Genomic DNA, 14,516 nt, shown 5'->3' with positions numbered 1-14,516 from the left:
GACTGGGTATGGAGGGTCTTGAGTGTCAGCAGGCCACCTGCGTCCCACCTGGTGGGTGAGAAGGGTCCCACAGGTCAGCATGGAGGGACAGTGACTCTGTCTCTTCTGCTGGAAACCAGGCAAGTTCCTTCCCCCAGGGCCCCGGCAGGGCCACGAGTACCCGCTGCACTGGAGCACGGGGGAAGAGGCAGGGATCCTTCATTACTTGAACCCCATTTTCACACGTCACAAAACAGGAGTTTCCAAAATTAGAATTTATTTCAGTTTCTAAGGAATGAATCCCCGAGTGTGGCAGGAAGGACACAGCCGACTCCTGACGCACACCTGATTTGATTCAACACTGAGTCGGCACAGACACAACCAGAGATGGCCTGGGTCCAGGCTGGGGCTGCACGGGCCGTGTCCTGGACAGCCAGGAGGGAGGCCCCGCACACAGACGGCCGCCGGGCAGGGGGCCTGAGCGGGACAGGCCTGGCCACAGCCCATGTCCTTGGCCTTCCACATAGGTGCACACATTGTCTGCCCAGAGAGGGCCAAGACACCCCAGGCACCCCTTTGCTCCAGGGGCTCAGGACACAGGCTCCCAGCTGAGGCCACGCCTGGACCCAGAGCTGATGTTTGGCTGCACGCGAGCCCACTCGGGACAGACCCAAGAACACGAATTCTGTCCCTCTGGATTTAAGGCTGGTGTTTTTTGACATTTACTTCAGTTTTTCTCTTTGAAATTAAAATTACCTGAGTAAAAGATTTTAAGACATTAAAAAAGCCAAAAACACAGAATCCCTGCAGGCAGACGGTGCCAGGGAGGTGGCGGCCAGGGCCAGGATGCCAGGGGCACGGTGGGGTCGGCTGGAGCTCCAGGGCTGGGCCTTTCCCAGTCTCGTCTGCCCTGGAGCCCCCAGGAGCCGCCCCTGGGCCGACGCTCCTGTGGCCGGAGCACAGGAAGGCACAGTGAGGTAGGGACAGTGGCCATTGTCCCCCGCCCGCCACCAGGGCTGAGAGGGCAGCGCACGCCTCGGCCCCTCCTACAAGCCCCTGCCCCCTCGGAGCTGGGTGTCTTGTCCAGAAGCCGGGGAACGGCCCCTGCAGTGTGGGAGGGGAGGGGCTGCCGGGAGGCCTGAGCTCAGACAGTTAAATAATCCTTTATTTGGGTGGGCTGGGGGAGGGGTGACTGGCCCAGGAAGGCAGGCGAAGCCGGGCCCAGACCCCCATGGGGGGTGGCAGGGGCCTCGGGCGGGCTAGGATGCACCTGGCACCCAGAAGTGCCGCGGGGGCACTGGCTCCTCAGGGGCCCGAGCGGGCGGGGAGCAGTCTCCTACTTGTGCTGGGCCTCGGTCACCCTCTGCAGGCAGTACTGCGCGGCGGGCAGCGACAGGACCAGGCTCGCAGTGCGGCGGCCCATCCAGTACAGGCTGTAGCCCAGCAGGCCGAAGAAGGCGGCCTTCACGGCCAACCGAGACACTCTGCCGGAGACGGACGGCGGGGGCACGCTGCGGGAGGGAGGGGGCGCTGGGCCTGGCTGGGGGTGGGCTCCTCATACCCCAGCCCCCACGCCTGGGTCACTGCCGCATGTGGTTGGCCTCCAGGGGGCTCAGCCTCCACCTGGGGGCTTGTGGGGTGGGGCTTGCAGGGAGGGGCGGGCACTCACGTCATGATCTCCTGGATGTTGAGGTCGGTGCTCCAGTTCTTCTCGATGCCAGGCACGTGGCCCATGCCCACGACGCCCACGACCACGGAGGGGACGCACTTCCTGGGCTCGGCTGTGGGGAAGGACAAGGGGTCAGTATCTGCTCGGGCCTCAGCCTCACAGGGGGTCCCACGCCTGCGGGCGGCCGTCACCGTCAGAGGCCCGAGGCAGCTCGAGGCGCCGCGCGGCCTGGCGCAGCATGTAGGTTAGGTAGACGTCGCGCTCCGAGACGATGGTGCGGTGCAGGTCCGGGAACTCGCCAATCATCTCGGCCATCATCTGCTCCAGTAGGTCCTTCTGCTTGCAGCGTTCCACGTCATCCTTGCTGTGGAGAGGGATGGCTGCAGCCCCGCAGGGATGGGCAACGGGCTGGGGGCGGGGGGGGGCTGGCACTGTGGACACCGGGCAGGGACCACAGCACGTTTGTTTGGGATTTGTGGCGGAAGGAAAGGGCAGGGAAGGCCTTGAGTGAGGATTGGCTGCGCTTGGACCTGCACAGGAGGGCCTGGAGCCTCCCACAGACCACCCTGCAGGCCGGCCGGGGTCCCCGGGGCAGCCCTACCTGATGGGGTCTGACAAGAGGTCGCCCAGGGTCCCGCGGGCAGCCCTACCTGATGGGGTCTGACAGGAAGCACAGGCCCCAAGCCAGCCTGACCTTCTGCCAGAAAGAGAGCGCTGCGATGGCCCTCTTGAAGGTGACGGGGATGGGCCGGTCACCCAGGTGGAACTTGCAGAAAGGCACCTTGCTGGCCTGGAGCAGAGGCTGGGTGTTGGGGAGCAGTGGGAACCCCGGACCACCCCTGTGAGCCACATCCCTGTGGCCACCCCCTACCTCGCCCTGTGCCCACCTCCTTGAAGGCCTCCCTGAACTCGCCGCCTGGGGCCATGCCCAGCTGCTCGGTGATGTGCGCAGACACCTTCAGCAGCAGCATCTGCATCAGCCCCGACATGAGCCCGTTCTGCAGAGAGAGGGAGCAGGCATCAGCTGGAGGGGCGGGTGGGGGGATGCGCTGGGGGAATGGCAGAACTGGGATGGCAGGCAGCACCAGCGCAGAGCCCTGCCCCAGCCCTGTGCTGTGTCCTTGGCCCCCTCCCCGACAGGTGCAGGACCACCCTAGCATGCAGAGGGTCAGACCAGAGCAGGGAGTTCTGTCCCAACAGGCACTTCTCAAAAGTAGCTCCCTTCAGAAAAGACCTTCACGGGCTGGGTGCAGTGGCGCACGCCTGTCATCCCAGCACTTTGGGAGGCTGAGGCAGGCGGATCACGAGGTCAGGAGTTCTCTCTCAGACCAGCCTGGCCAACATGGCGAAACCCCATCTCTACTAAAAATATAAAAATTAGCTGGGTGTGCTGGCGGGTGCCTGTAATCCCAGCTACTCGGGAGGCTGAGGCAGGAGAATCACTTGAACCCCGGAGGCAGAGGTTGCAGTGAGCCGAGATCACCAGCCTGGGTGACAAAGTGAGACTGTTCTGTCTCAAAAAAAAAAAAAAAGAAGAAGAAGAAAAGGCCTTCATGAGGCAGTCTCGTGCTGCGAAGGGGCCGCCTTGAGCTGGCACAGATGCTGGGTGCTGGGCAGGCAGGCTGGAGAAGGGGCCTCGCCACTGACACCTGCCTGCTGAGGTCAGCACAGCACTGCTGGTGCGGACACCAGGCCACCCCCATTTTCAGCAGCCACAGCCCGAGGCCTACTGCCCCTGTCTCACCGGCCGGCTGGCACCACGGGGGTGTCCATGTGTGAAGGAGATGATGCCCACAGAAGGGCAGCAAAGCCCCGGGGGCCACACAGCGCCGGGCAATCACTCACACCTGCACGAGCCCAGGGACGGTCTGGGCCTGAGCCATGAGCCCTGGGAATGTCCCGCCTGATGGAGTGCCCGTGTTTCCGGGGGGCCCAGGCCACCCTGGAGAGCCCAGGCTAACTTAGGATGAGACATTCACGGGGCCTTGGTCCACTGGGACCCACTCCACCTCTGGAGGGGCTGGGGTCTGAGCTCAGACGTGCCTGTGACCAACCCCAGTAGAAACCTAGACACCAGGGCACAGCGAGTGTCCCCCAGGAGGGGACAGGTGAAGCGGACACCTGGTGTCTCCCAGACCCTGCCCCACGCCCCCTTCCCTCTGTGACACCGCAGCAGTGAGCAGCACGGCACTGCCGAATTCTATGCCCCTTCGAGATCACTGGGCCCCAGGCTCTGCTGGGGAGGCTGCCCAGTGCTGGGCCCTGGCTGGACCGGGGACTGCCCTTTATAAGACGGCCCACAGAGGTCTTCTTTGGTGACTTGCCTCATCTGGAGAAATTAAAAAATGAAAGGCAGGCGCCAAACGTTTAGGGACATCTCTATAAGATCTCATTATAATTGTTTCCTTTGAACAGGGGGAAGGTAAACTGACCAGGGCTGGGGTCAGGCGTGCTGCGTCCCCTTTCAAAACACAAAGACTGGCCGGGCGCGGTGGCTCATGCCTGTAATCCCAGCACTTTGGGAGGCTGAGGTGGGTGGATGGCCTGAGCTCAGGAGTTTGAGATGAACCTGGGCAACATGGCAAAACCCCGTCTCTACTAAAAATACAAAAAATTAGCCAGGTGTGATGGCAGGCACCTGTCATCCCAGCTACTCAGAAGGCTGAGGCAGGAGCATCGCTAGAACCCAGGAGGCGAAGGTTGCAGTGAGCCAAGATCGCACCACTGCACTCCAGCCTGGGCAACAGAGCGAGACTGTCTCAAAACAAAAAACAAAAAACAAAAAAACCGAAAACACAAAGAGCAATGAGAAAGTCCTGCCTCTCCGGTCACTGCAAGGCTGGAGAAGTGGGGACAGGAGGAGCCCTGAGCCCCACCCACTTTGGGCCTGGGTGTGGTACCTGGGGGGCCAACCTTGCACTGAGACCTGACCCATCCCCAGCAACTGCTCAGCAACCCAGTCCTCGGGTGACCAGCCCCTGCCTCAGCTTGGAGAGCCACCCATTTCCTCCTCCCTTGCCTGAAACCGGGTAATGGAGCCTCTTTCATTTCTCCTGGCCCAGGGGAGGTCCCTAACCCGGCAATCCCCAGGGCAGGCCAGGCACAGCCACACTGACTGGGAGCATGGGCTGTGAGAGGAACCTGGGCAACAGGCAAACAGGTAGCTTTGACCCCGACCCTGACCCTGACCCTGACCCTTGCCCGCAGCTGCGCACCTGCCTCACGGCCTGCTGCAGCTTCTCCAGGCTGAGCTCCTGGGCCTCCCGCAGAAGCGTGCTCTCGTCCATCTTCAGCATGGACACACGGTATTGGCAGAGCTCCACGACCACCACGTCAGGCTGCACCTCCCGGATGGTCTGCAACAGCCACAGGTCACACCTCGAGAACACAGCCGCTCCCTGCCCCTCAGCACAGCTGACGCCAGCACCAGGGGCCCCATCCCAGGAGCAGCCAGCCTTGGCGTCACCCCAGGGCTAGCTAACCCCGCTGCTGTAGTGACAGCTTAATTCTATAAGCGACAAGAGAGGAAGCTGTGAGGCTTGTTCACTTGTTAAGTGGGAAAACGCACAAGGCCGTCACGGCTCCCAGGCAGGAAGCCCACCTTGCGGCTCCCAGGCAGGAAGCCCACCTTGCCACTCCCAGGGACCACAGTGTTGAAGCAGGCGGCCTGCGGTGCACACACACGGGCACACGGGCCCTGCCGGGAGGTCCCTGAGTGCAGGACACAGGAGCTTACACCAACCTGTGTCCGGGCTGTGGCGGGTGGCGGCGCTCACCTTCACAACGTCCCTCTTGCTGTCGTCGCTGAAGTGGGCTGTCCCCACCACGTACACCCTGCTCCCGTCCTCAGCCACCAACTGGGTCACAGTGCGCGGCAGGTTGGGCCGCTGACGCCGCCGCTTCAGCTTCATCTCCAGGAGCAGGTTGAAGGCGTCCACATCGGCTGCAACAGCAGCACAGGCCGTTGTGGTGCCGGGCCCACCCCAAGGATGCCGCCGGGCCCGCTGGCAGCCTGGGCTCTAGAACCCTCCTGGGTTCTGAGAACTGAACAGGTACAGAGCACAAGACCCCTGACGAGCGTCACACTCCACAGGCTTTGCCTGCCCAGTGATGGGAACACCGGCTACCACCTCTGTGAGCTGGACGGCTTTGAGAAGCCAGGGCCTCAGGAGTCCTGTGCCCCATACACCCCATGAGGGCGACCTTGGGGGTTGCTGTGGATGAGGTTCGGTGTGGGGGACAGTGGGGGCAGGTGCCGCAGGGGGCTCAGCTAGGGGAGGGGCTCTGAGGCGAAACGGGCCCCCCCACCCCACTCAGGAGGGACAGGCTGAGGCCACAGCAACCCCACCCCACTCAGGAGGGACAGGCTGAGGCCACAGCAAGGAGGGACTCCCCACCCCACAAGGAGGGACTCCCGTGCCGCTCACACTGCTTGTGCTCAAGAGCCCCCCATGCCCAGGGGCCTGCCTGTGCTGCTTGCAGCCCCTCCAAGAGGCTCCACTGCCAGGCAGGGCCCAGGAGCAGCTGCTGTTGGGTGGCACCAGGCCTAGCAGCACCTACCTCAGGTCTCGGCCAGGGCCCCTGCTCACCACAAGCTCCAAGCCCCTGGCAGTGGTTGGCTGCCTCCCCCTCCTCCCTGACTCAACAGCCCAACACCGGGGAACGTGCCAGGACCCTGAGGGACACGTACACAGGTTCTGGGGGTCTCCAGAAAGCACCCTGGGCACCGGCTCTGAAGCCTCCGACGGCACAACAGGTTCCACGTCGGCCTGCAGGTGGAAAGGAGAGTTCAAGTCAGGGTCCATGCACCCCAGAAAGCCAGGGCTCCGTGGCAACTCCACGGACCACGTACCCTGGAAAGGGACCCGTGGCCGCTGTGTGGACCACACACCCTGAAAAACGAGGGCCCATGACCGCTGCACGGACCACGTACCCGGGAAAGGGACCCGTGGCCGCTCTGTGTACCACACACCCTGAAAAGCAGGGCCTCCGTAGAGCCCAGGCCCCACACTGTCAGTACCCCTCCTGCTTGGCCATCACCGGCACGGCTGCCATCAAGCTGGGCAGACAGGGCCACCAGGCCACCTCAGCCCAGCGCCCCTCTCCCTCGGAGGTGCCTCCTGCCTGGCCCTGGAGAACCCTGTGAAGATCACCTCTGCAGAACAGCAGCCAGGGACCGACCCCGAGAGCCCACACAGTGGGGGACCGACCCCGAGAGCCCACACAGTGGGGAAGCCCCCCGACCCCGAGAGCCCACACAGTGGGGAGCCCCCGCCCCGTCTCTGTGCAGCCAGCCCAGCCTCCACCTCACCTCATGCGGTGGCTGCTGCTCCTCCCCGTCCATGGCCGGGCGGCGGCTTCCTGCACCCGTGGGGAGCCTGAGGAGAGGCATGAGAGGCGGGGTTTCCACCTGGAGCCCCAGGCCTGGCTCAGGACTCACCGCGTAGTGCCCTGTCAGTCTAGAACCATCTGTTGGGTGGGCCTGGGGGCTCCTTCCCCCATATCCCCAAATGCCTCCTGCCCATCAAAGGCTACTGAGGTCCAGGGTCCGTTCGGGTCAGGCCCGGGTGGGGAAAGGCCAGCAGGTCCCCGGACACCCCAGCATAAGCCAAACGCAGACGGGCCCAGGGCGGGTTGCTGGTGCACAGGCCTCACTCAGAACAGGGCCAGAGCTGCCCAACCCTCACCGCGGCACGGCGGGCACACATAGGAAGGCGGCCCTGGGGTCCACACATGATCTCAGGACACAGCAACGCAGCTGCTGACACATGGCAAAGACCCCAGGGCCTTTGTACAAAAGCCACTTCCTCTTTCAGTAACTACAGCCTGGGCAACAACACCGGCACAGAGTCAGTACAGACGGAGGAATCCACAAAGCACACAAATCAACGTGTTTGGAGCTAAGACCTTCTCTCCCAGTTTAAGAGACAAACATGGTGTGGAAGGAACCACGGTAGAAACCCGGACAGGCTGGGGCAGCCACACGAGGGGGCTGCCCTGAGGCATCACAGCTCCCCACAGACTCTCAGAGAGAAACCAGGAGCTCAGGCCGGGGGCCCAGGAGCCTGAGGGAAGGAAGAAAACAGCCAGGCGCCTACAGGACCAGAGGCACGCACCGGCCAAGACCCACAGAGCATCGGCGAGACCTGCGCGGAGCCCCTCGAGGCGGGGCCAGGGACCAGCAGGCTGTCCTGAGACTGGCCACAGGCCCTGCCGCACCATGTGGCTCTTCCTGAATGTTCTCAGCCACGGAATGCCAGGAGTGACTGTTTACCAAGTTAATGGCTCATGCATGTCCTGGCGGATGGATGTGTCACCAGGCAGAATCATTAAAATATCCCAAACAGGCCAGGCGCGGTGGCTCACACCTGTAATCCCAGCACTTTGGGGGGCCAAGGTGGATGGACTGCCTGAGCTCAGGAGTTCGAGACCAGCCTGGCCAACACAGACCATCCTGGTGAAACCCCATCTCTACTAAAAATACACAAATTAGCCAGGCGTGGTGGTGCACACCTGTAATCCCAGCTACTGGGGAGGCTGAGGCAGGAGAATCACTTTGAACCCGAGAGGCTGAGGTTGCAGTGAGCCGAGATCCTGTCACTGCACTCCAACCTGGGTGACAGAGGGAGACTCTGTCTCAAGAAAAAAAAAAAGTAAAAAATAAAAATGAGCCGTTGGAAACCATTCTGAGCTGTCTAGTCGTGCAAGGTATTGTGGTTTTGTCCTGAAGTGTGTGCGTCAGTCAGACACGAGCATCTGGAGGGGAAACGACGGGGCTTGTAGGATGTGCTTCAGAGGGGCCACTGCCGGGTTCTGCACTGATGCCTGCGTGCATCTGGGGTCATTTTCATGTCACTACTGCTGCCCACTTCTCAGAACTCATAAGAAAAAGGAACAATGAGCAATAAGACGCTATGTCAGGTTCCTTTCCTCTGCAAACCCTGTTGGCACACAGCCGCAGCAGGCACAGACCCCGGCCCCAGCCAGGACTCACAGACCCAGCTGGGTCCTGGCCACGCACATCCAAGTTTAGATGCCTCCAAGCTCGGGTGTCCTCACCTGTGAACAGGAAGGAGCTCTCTGTGCAGTGTCTAGGAGGGCAGCTCAGGGGCTGGGGGAGCAGGGATGGCTCTGAGCAGGGGAAGAGGCCTGTCTCAGTGCAACCAGAGGCCCCATCTGAAGCTGACCGAGAAGAGGGCAGCCCACTCTGCCCTCTTCTTGGACAGCCCACCCTGCCCTCTTCTTGGATAGCCGGGACTTCTGGGAGAGGAACTGGCCTGGCTTGGGGTGGGTGGTGCAATGGGGCCATGGTCAGGGGAGGTCAGCTGAGACGAAGGAGATAGCTGATAAACACCAGGCTCATGTCCCCGGGGGCCTTGAGCCTCTGCAGAGGGCAAGGGGGGCCCGCTCCACAGGCAGGCTCCCCTATGGGGCCTCACAGCCTTGGCAGGGGGTCCCACTCCTTGCCACCTGGGCTTGAGTCTGGACCCAACCCTGGCCTGGGCGTCTTAACGGTTGGCACATCCAGGAAGTGCTGCTGGCACAGCAGGACCAGGCCCCGGCCCCTTGGGCCGCCTCCTTCCCCTTTTGTAGGTGAAAGCTCCACGATGCAACCCGACCGGAACCCACCGGAAGCTGTTGTGAGCAGCCGCCAGGCCAGCCAGCCCAGACAAGCACCCGGTCCGGGAGACGGCCGCCTCCCTGGGTCTAGCTACACACACAAGCCAGAACTCTTAGGAGCAGCGCAAGACTGCCGGGGCGCACGGGGGAAACTCACACACGGAAGTCCGGACCATTAGAGCAGCGCAAGGCTGCCGAGGTACACCGGGGAAACTCCTTAAAGAAACTCCTGTGCAGCCGGGCGGGAGGCTGCGTCGGCCCAGCCAACAGGAGGCGCCCACGTCGCCACAGCCCTTCCCCCATGGGTGTGGCAGCCCCAGGTCTGCGGTCAGCCCCCACCCTCCACCCAGCCTGGCCAGACCCGCCTCTGAGGCCGGCCTAGGGTACGCCTGTGGCCATGGACAGGGCAGGGTCTCGGTGCAGCAGCAGGCGCTGGTCCTGACGCCAGTCGTGCCATGGGGTGGGCGTGCACAGGTCTCCTGTCAGGGCGAGCAGAGAAGCTTTCCTGGGCCGGCTGCCAAGCCTTGAGCAGGACGATGTCAGCGCCACCAGAGGCAGTGCCAGCCCCCAGCCCTGGCCCCTGCAACCTCTCAGCAGAGGCGTGCTGCCCGCAGGGAGCCAGGCGGGAAGGTCACTGAGGCCCCCCCAGCACCTAAAGCCCGTGATTCTGGGGGACGTCTCTGACAGTCACTCTTACAGTCTCAACACTCTCTTTCCCTCCTCGCCAAGGCCCCTGGAGAGCTCTAGGGTGTGATTTCAGGTTACCAGCCCTCCTCCCTCTAGCCTGCTCCCAGGCAGCTGTGCTCTCAGACATTTATGGCTGGGCCCAGAGCCTCTCCCAGCTGCCTGGCGGTGAGCAAAAGGCCCTGGCCCAAAAGCCACAGATGCTGAGCCTGGACTCTGAAGTGTCTTCAGAGACAATGTCTGAAGAACCACCCACCTGGTTCCCACCCCCACAACCTCTGGGTCCCAGCAGAGCATCACCTGGGGTCCGGCCAGCGCACGCTGCAGCCAGCCCCTGTGGGTCCCAGCAGAGCATCACCTGGGGTCCGGCCAGCGCACGCTGCAGCCACCCCCTCTGGGTCCCAGCAGAGCATCACCTGGGGTCCGGCCAGCGCACACTGCAGCCACCCCCTGTGGGTCCCACCAGAGCATCACCTGGGGTCCGGCCAGCGCACGCTGCAGCCACCCCCTTTCTACCTGTCCTTTTCAGATACGCTCAGGCCCATCAGCAGAGACCAGGAGACCCTGGCTGCCCCTCCGGGGGGACAGACATCTCTCCTTCCCAAATCCCCAGTGCTGGCACTGCCCCAGGGAACCTCGCAGTGGCTTCTGGCCTTGTTACCTGCAAGGCCAACCCGCTGGGAAGCGGTGCAGCCTGGCAGGAAGCCAGACGCTTGTATCAGATCAGCTGTGCTTCACTCTCCCTGCCCCGCACGGACGTCCACTGAGCAGGACTGGGGTGGGTGCTGAACACGATTTGTGGGACATGCCTCCTGAGCATGGGTAGCCGGCAGACAGGGTCCTCAGATCTCAGACCCCAGCGCTACCCTGGGCAGGATGCTCTGGGCAGGAGCCTCCGTTTATGGCGGGAACCTGCCTCCAGGGCGAGCATCCCACCTGCCCCACACAGGAGGCCCTCTCTGGGCCGCAAGCACAAGCCACATTCAGATGCTGCTTTAGCGGTCAGCCTCGGCCTCGAGCTTCTCTGCCGCAGCACGGTCTGTCCCGAAGGCAGAGAACGAGGTGGAGACCCACAGGGCAAAAAAAGACTTAGCAGCCCGATTTCAGGAGACCCTAGACACTGCCTCTGAAGACACTTGTTCTCCAAGCACTGTCCCTCATCTGTAAAAAGGGGTATCTGGCTTTGGAAACCATGATCCTCTGTGCAGACGAAGCCTCTGAGAATTCCCAACGGCCCCAGGAGGACATCTGTTGTGCGCAAAAGCCCATCCGTTAGGGCTCTGCCTGAGGTGTGCGGCCCTAGGACACAAAATCAGAGCGGCATCTACAGTCCTTTGGCGTCAGAGACGGCTGTCTGCATCCGAAATGTCCCGCAGGGCTTCTGTCCCAGGACCTGACATCCAGTGGGAGCCTCAGACAGCGCATCCCACCTGCCTGCTCAGGTCCCACTGCTACAGACTGAACTGTGTCCCCCAAAACCCACAGGTTAGAGCCCTAACTCCCACTATGAAGGTATTAGAAGGCAGGGCCTCCAGGAGGTGATCAGGTTCAGATGAGGTTATGAGTGCATAGCCCCCATGACGGGGTTAGTACTCCTGGAAGAGACGCCACGCAGCTCTCGCTCCCCCGGGTAAGGACGCCGCGAGAGGGGGCCCGTCTACAAGCCAGGAGGCTGCATGGCAACCAGGGACCAGCACCTTTGATCTGGGACGTCCGGCCCCTAGAACTCTGAGAAAATAAATTTCTGTTAAGTTTTTTCCCAGCACCAGTGAGGCATGGTGGGAGGAGCCTACTCGCTCACAGCCCCAGCTACTCAGGAGAGGCTGAGGTAGGAGAATTGTCTGAGGTCTGGAGTTTAAGACCAGTCTGGGCAACTTAGCGAGACCTCATTTTTTTTTTATTTGAGACGGAGTGTCACTCTGTCGCCCAGGCTGGAGTGCGGTGGCGTGATCTTGGCTCACTGCAACCTCCCCCACCCTGAGGTCCAAGCGATTCTCCTGCCTCAGCCTCCCGAGTAGCTGGGATTACAGGCGTGCGCCACCACCCCCAGCTAATTTTTGTATTTTTAGTAGAGATGGGGTTTCACCATCTTGGCCAGGCTGGTGTTGAACTCCTGACCTTGTGATCCACCTGCCTCGGCCTCCCAAAGTGCTGGGGTTACAGGTGTGAGCCACTGCGCCAGGCCAAGACCTCATTTTTGTTTTTAAGACAGAGTCACACTCTGTTGCCCAGGCTGGAGTGCAGTGGCATGATCTCGGCTCACTGCAAGCTCTGCCTCCCGGGTTCACGCCATTCTCCTGCCTCAGCCTCCCGAGTAGCTGGGACTACAGGCGCCTGCCACTATACCCAGCTAATTTTTTGTATTTTTTAGTAGAGACGGGGTTTCACTGTGTTAGCCAGGAAGGTCTCCATCTCCTGACCTGGTGATCCGCCCGCCTCGGCCTCCCAAAGTGCTGGGATTACAGGCGTGAACCACCGCACCCAGCCCAGCCTGCTGTTTTTTAAAGTTTCCTGGTCTGTGATGCTTTGTTACAGCAGCTAGAGCTAAGACACCCATCTTATCCCCTTCACCCCACTAGAAACTGCCTCCCAGACTGCAGCCTAGCTTCCTAGTGCAGACCAAAAACTGGCTAGCACCAAATGCAGTTACCAGAAAAACCCCCATCTCTCAACCAACCCACTAGACCGGCTCAGAAAGCCCAGGTTCCAAACTGGTCAGACCTGGGGGTTGCAGAAATAACAAACTTGGAGGGACCAGGGTGTGGCCCAGAGCTCTGATCTCCCCTGCTTCCTGTTTCTGAGGCCTGGCACCTTTGGCCACAGGAAACCCCTCCCGGCTTTGGCGGGACCGCTTCACGCAGGTGTGGCAGAGCTGGGAGACGGGAAACACACCTGAGCCAGAGCCCGAGGCCTCCTTGCCAGCACACCTGGCAGCCCCCAACCTCCCAGGACCTGGTCACAGTCAATGCAGAGCCCCCACACTGACCACCATGCAGGGGGCCCCACAGGCTCCTGCCACCCACCCACCCTGCCAGGCCCCCTCCTCGGACCCCACAGCATCAGGGCCTCCGGCGAGGCTGGCCAGCATCCCCACCAGTCACACTGCAGGGGCGGCGGCAGCAAGCGGGGAGCAGAGACACACAGCGCAGTGAGCCTGGCGGCCTGCACGGCCTCTTCAGGGACCTGAAAGCTAGGAGGCTTCCATCTGGAGGCTACCGAGGCTGCGGGAGTCCCCGCAGGGAGCTTAGCACCTCCACAAGTTCCTGGTTGTTTCTGGGACGCTAGTGCCCAGACAGCTCCCACTCCATTTTTCTTGTAAGAGTTTTGACAAAGACACACGGCAGCTTCATGATAGCTCAGTTAAAAAGACCTTTTAAGTTTGGGCTGCGCGCAGCGGGGGACGATCTGGCGTCCACTTCGCCCATATGGGAACCCCGCTCTGCTCCACTTGAAGGGCAAAGGCACCTACAGAAGAGCGAAGCCCCAGGTTTCAGCGGGGCCGGAGGGACAACGGGGGTCCGGGGCCTCCCGCTCGGCCTCCCCCAGCACCCCCAGAGACCCGCAAGCCTGGGCCGCCTTCCTCCACTCTCACCTCGGCCGGCTCCACCGCAGGCGGCAGGCGGGGGTAGCTGGGGCCCTCCCGACCCGCGAGGACCCTGGGACTCGAGGTCCGACCCGCGCCTTCCCGCGAGGCCGCCGCTGACCCTCCCCGCCCCAGCCCTGGGGGGCTCCGCTCCTCGGCAGCGCCGCTCCCGGCAGCGGTGGCAGGGGACGCGCGGGGCCTGCTCCCGCCCCAAACCTGACCCGGGCCTGACCCCCACGACCTGCTCCCCCGGCTCCAAAACCTGACCCGGGCCTGGCCCCCCACGACCTGCCACCCCGGCCCCCAAACCTGACCCGGGCCCGGCCCCCCACGACCCTGCTCTACCAGCCCCAAACCCTGAATCTGACCCTGGCCTGACCCCCGCGACCTGCTCCCCCGGCCCCAAAACCTGAACCTGATCCGGGCCTGACCCCCACGACCTGCTACCCCGGCCCCAAAACCTGACCCAGGCCTGACCCCCCCCCTCCGCCCCCGGCCCCCACCCCCCGACTCGGGCTCGCTCCCCCCGCCCCCCCACAGTCACCCCGCGGCCCTGACCCAGGCCCGCCCCCCGCTCGGTGCTGGGCCCCGTCCTCACCCACGCGCCGTCCGCGCCGCGCGGCGTACCGAGGCGAGGCAGCGGCGCTCCTCAGCCGGCCTCCATGCGGAGCGGGCCCTCAACGGACGGGGCGGGCTGGGGCCGCGGGGCGGGGCGGGGCGGACGGGCCGAGGGCGCAGGCGGCCGCGTGGCATGCCGGGAAGGGTAGTCCCACGCGCCTCCTGCTTGGCCCCGGCCCGCAAGTTCCGACTACACTTCCCAGGGGGTAGCGCGCGAGGCCCCCGCCCCTCCCCGGCGCTCCCGGGTCCTAAGGAACATCGGCGCGCACTCAGGAGAGAGGGTTCGAGTCCCGCCGCGGTCACGGCCTTGCGAGGCGCGCCCACGTTCTCTGGTCGCAGCTCCCAAGCTGTGAAATGGGGACA

General features: G+C 63.0%; 1 protein-coding gene and 1 long non-coding RNA gene across 8 annotated transcripts; one reads left to right on the top strand and one right to left on the bottom strand.

The window, feature by feature from the left end:
* Nucleotides 1-239: 239 nt before the first annotated feature.
* On the bottom strand, nucleotides 240-14,257 carry TRABD (TraB domain containing). 7 transcript variants are annotated; one of them, XM_034949187.3, is made up of 10 exons: nucleotides 14,134-14,257; nucleotides 6,960-7,026; nucleotides 6,339-6,417; nucleotides 5,425-5,591; nucleotides 4,864-5,004; nucleotides 2,536-2,646; nucleotides 2,299-2,438; nucleotides 1,840-2,012; nucleotides 1,649-1,760; nucleotides 240-1,490 (listed from the first exon to the last, which is right to left on the bottom strand). In XM_034949187.3, the coding sequence occupies exons 2-10, from the start codon at nucleotides 6,990-6,992 to the stop codon at nucleotides 1,316-1,318; spliced, it is 1,131 nt and encodes a 376-aa protein (XP_034805078.1). In that variant the 5' UTR covers nucleotides 6,993-7,026; nucleotides 14,134-14,257; the 3' UTR covers nucleotides 240-1,315. The 7 variants fall into 7 exon arrangements, with proteins under 7 accessions (XP_034805078.1, XP_063459244.1, XP_063459243.1 ...); XM_063603174.1 differs by having other exon boundaries at nucleotides 2,299-2,450; nucleotides 14,163-14,253; XM_063603173.1 differs by having other exon boundaries at nucleotides 2,299-2,450; nucleotides 14,134-14,247.
* LOC117977500 (uncharacterized) lies at nucleotides 1,642-8,129 on the top strand. The gene is made up of 4 exons (XR_004668676.3): nucleotides 1,642-1,779; nucleotides 4,064-4,179; nucleotides 4,856-5,700; nucleotides 7,465-8,129. It is a non-coding gene; the product is annotated as an uncharacterized LOC117977500 (long non-coding RNA).
* Nucleotides 14,258-14,516: the final 259 nt, after the last annotated feature.

The sequence above is a fragment of the Pan paniscus genome, chromosome 23, assembly GCF_029289425.2.
Source record: "Pan paniscus chromosome 23, NHGRI_mPanPan1-v2.0_pri, whole genome shotgun sequence".
In the NCBI taxonomy this organism is placed as follows: domain Eukaryota; kingdom Metazoa; phylum Chordata; class Mammalia; order Primates; family Hominidae; genus Pan; species Pan paniscus.
The sequence above is the reverse complement of the archived record's forward strand: the minus strand, read 5'-3'. Positions and strand labels throughout refer to the sequence as shown.

Coding starts and splice junctions, on each gene's coding strand:
- TRABD (XM_063603174.1), bottom strand. CDS start 6,992: ATGGACGGGGAGGAGCAGCAGCCACCGCATGAG. Junction 5,005..5,424: donor GCAAGAGGGACGTTGTGAAG/GTGAGCGCCGCC, acceptor TGGCTGTTGCAG/ACCATCCGGGAGGTGCAGCC. Junction 2,451..2,535: donor TCAGGGAGGCCTTCAAGGAG/GTGGGCACAGGG, acceptor CCCAACACCCAG/CCTCTGCTCCAGGCCAGCAA.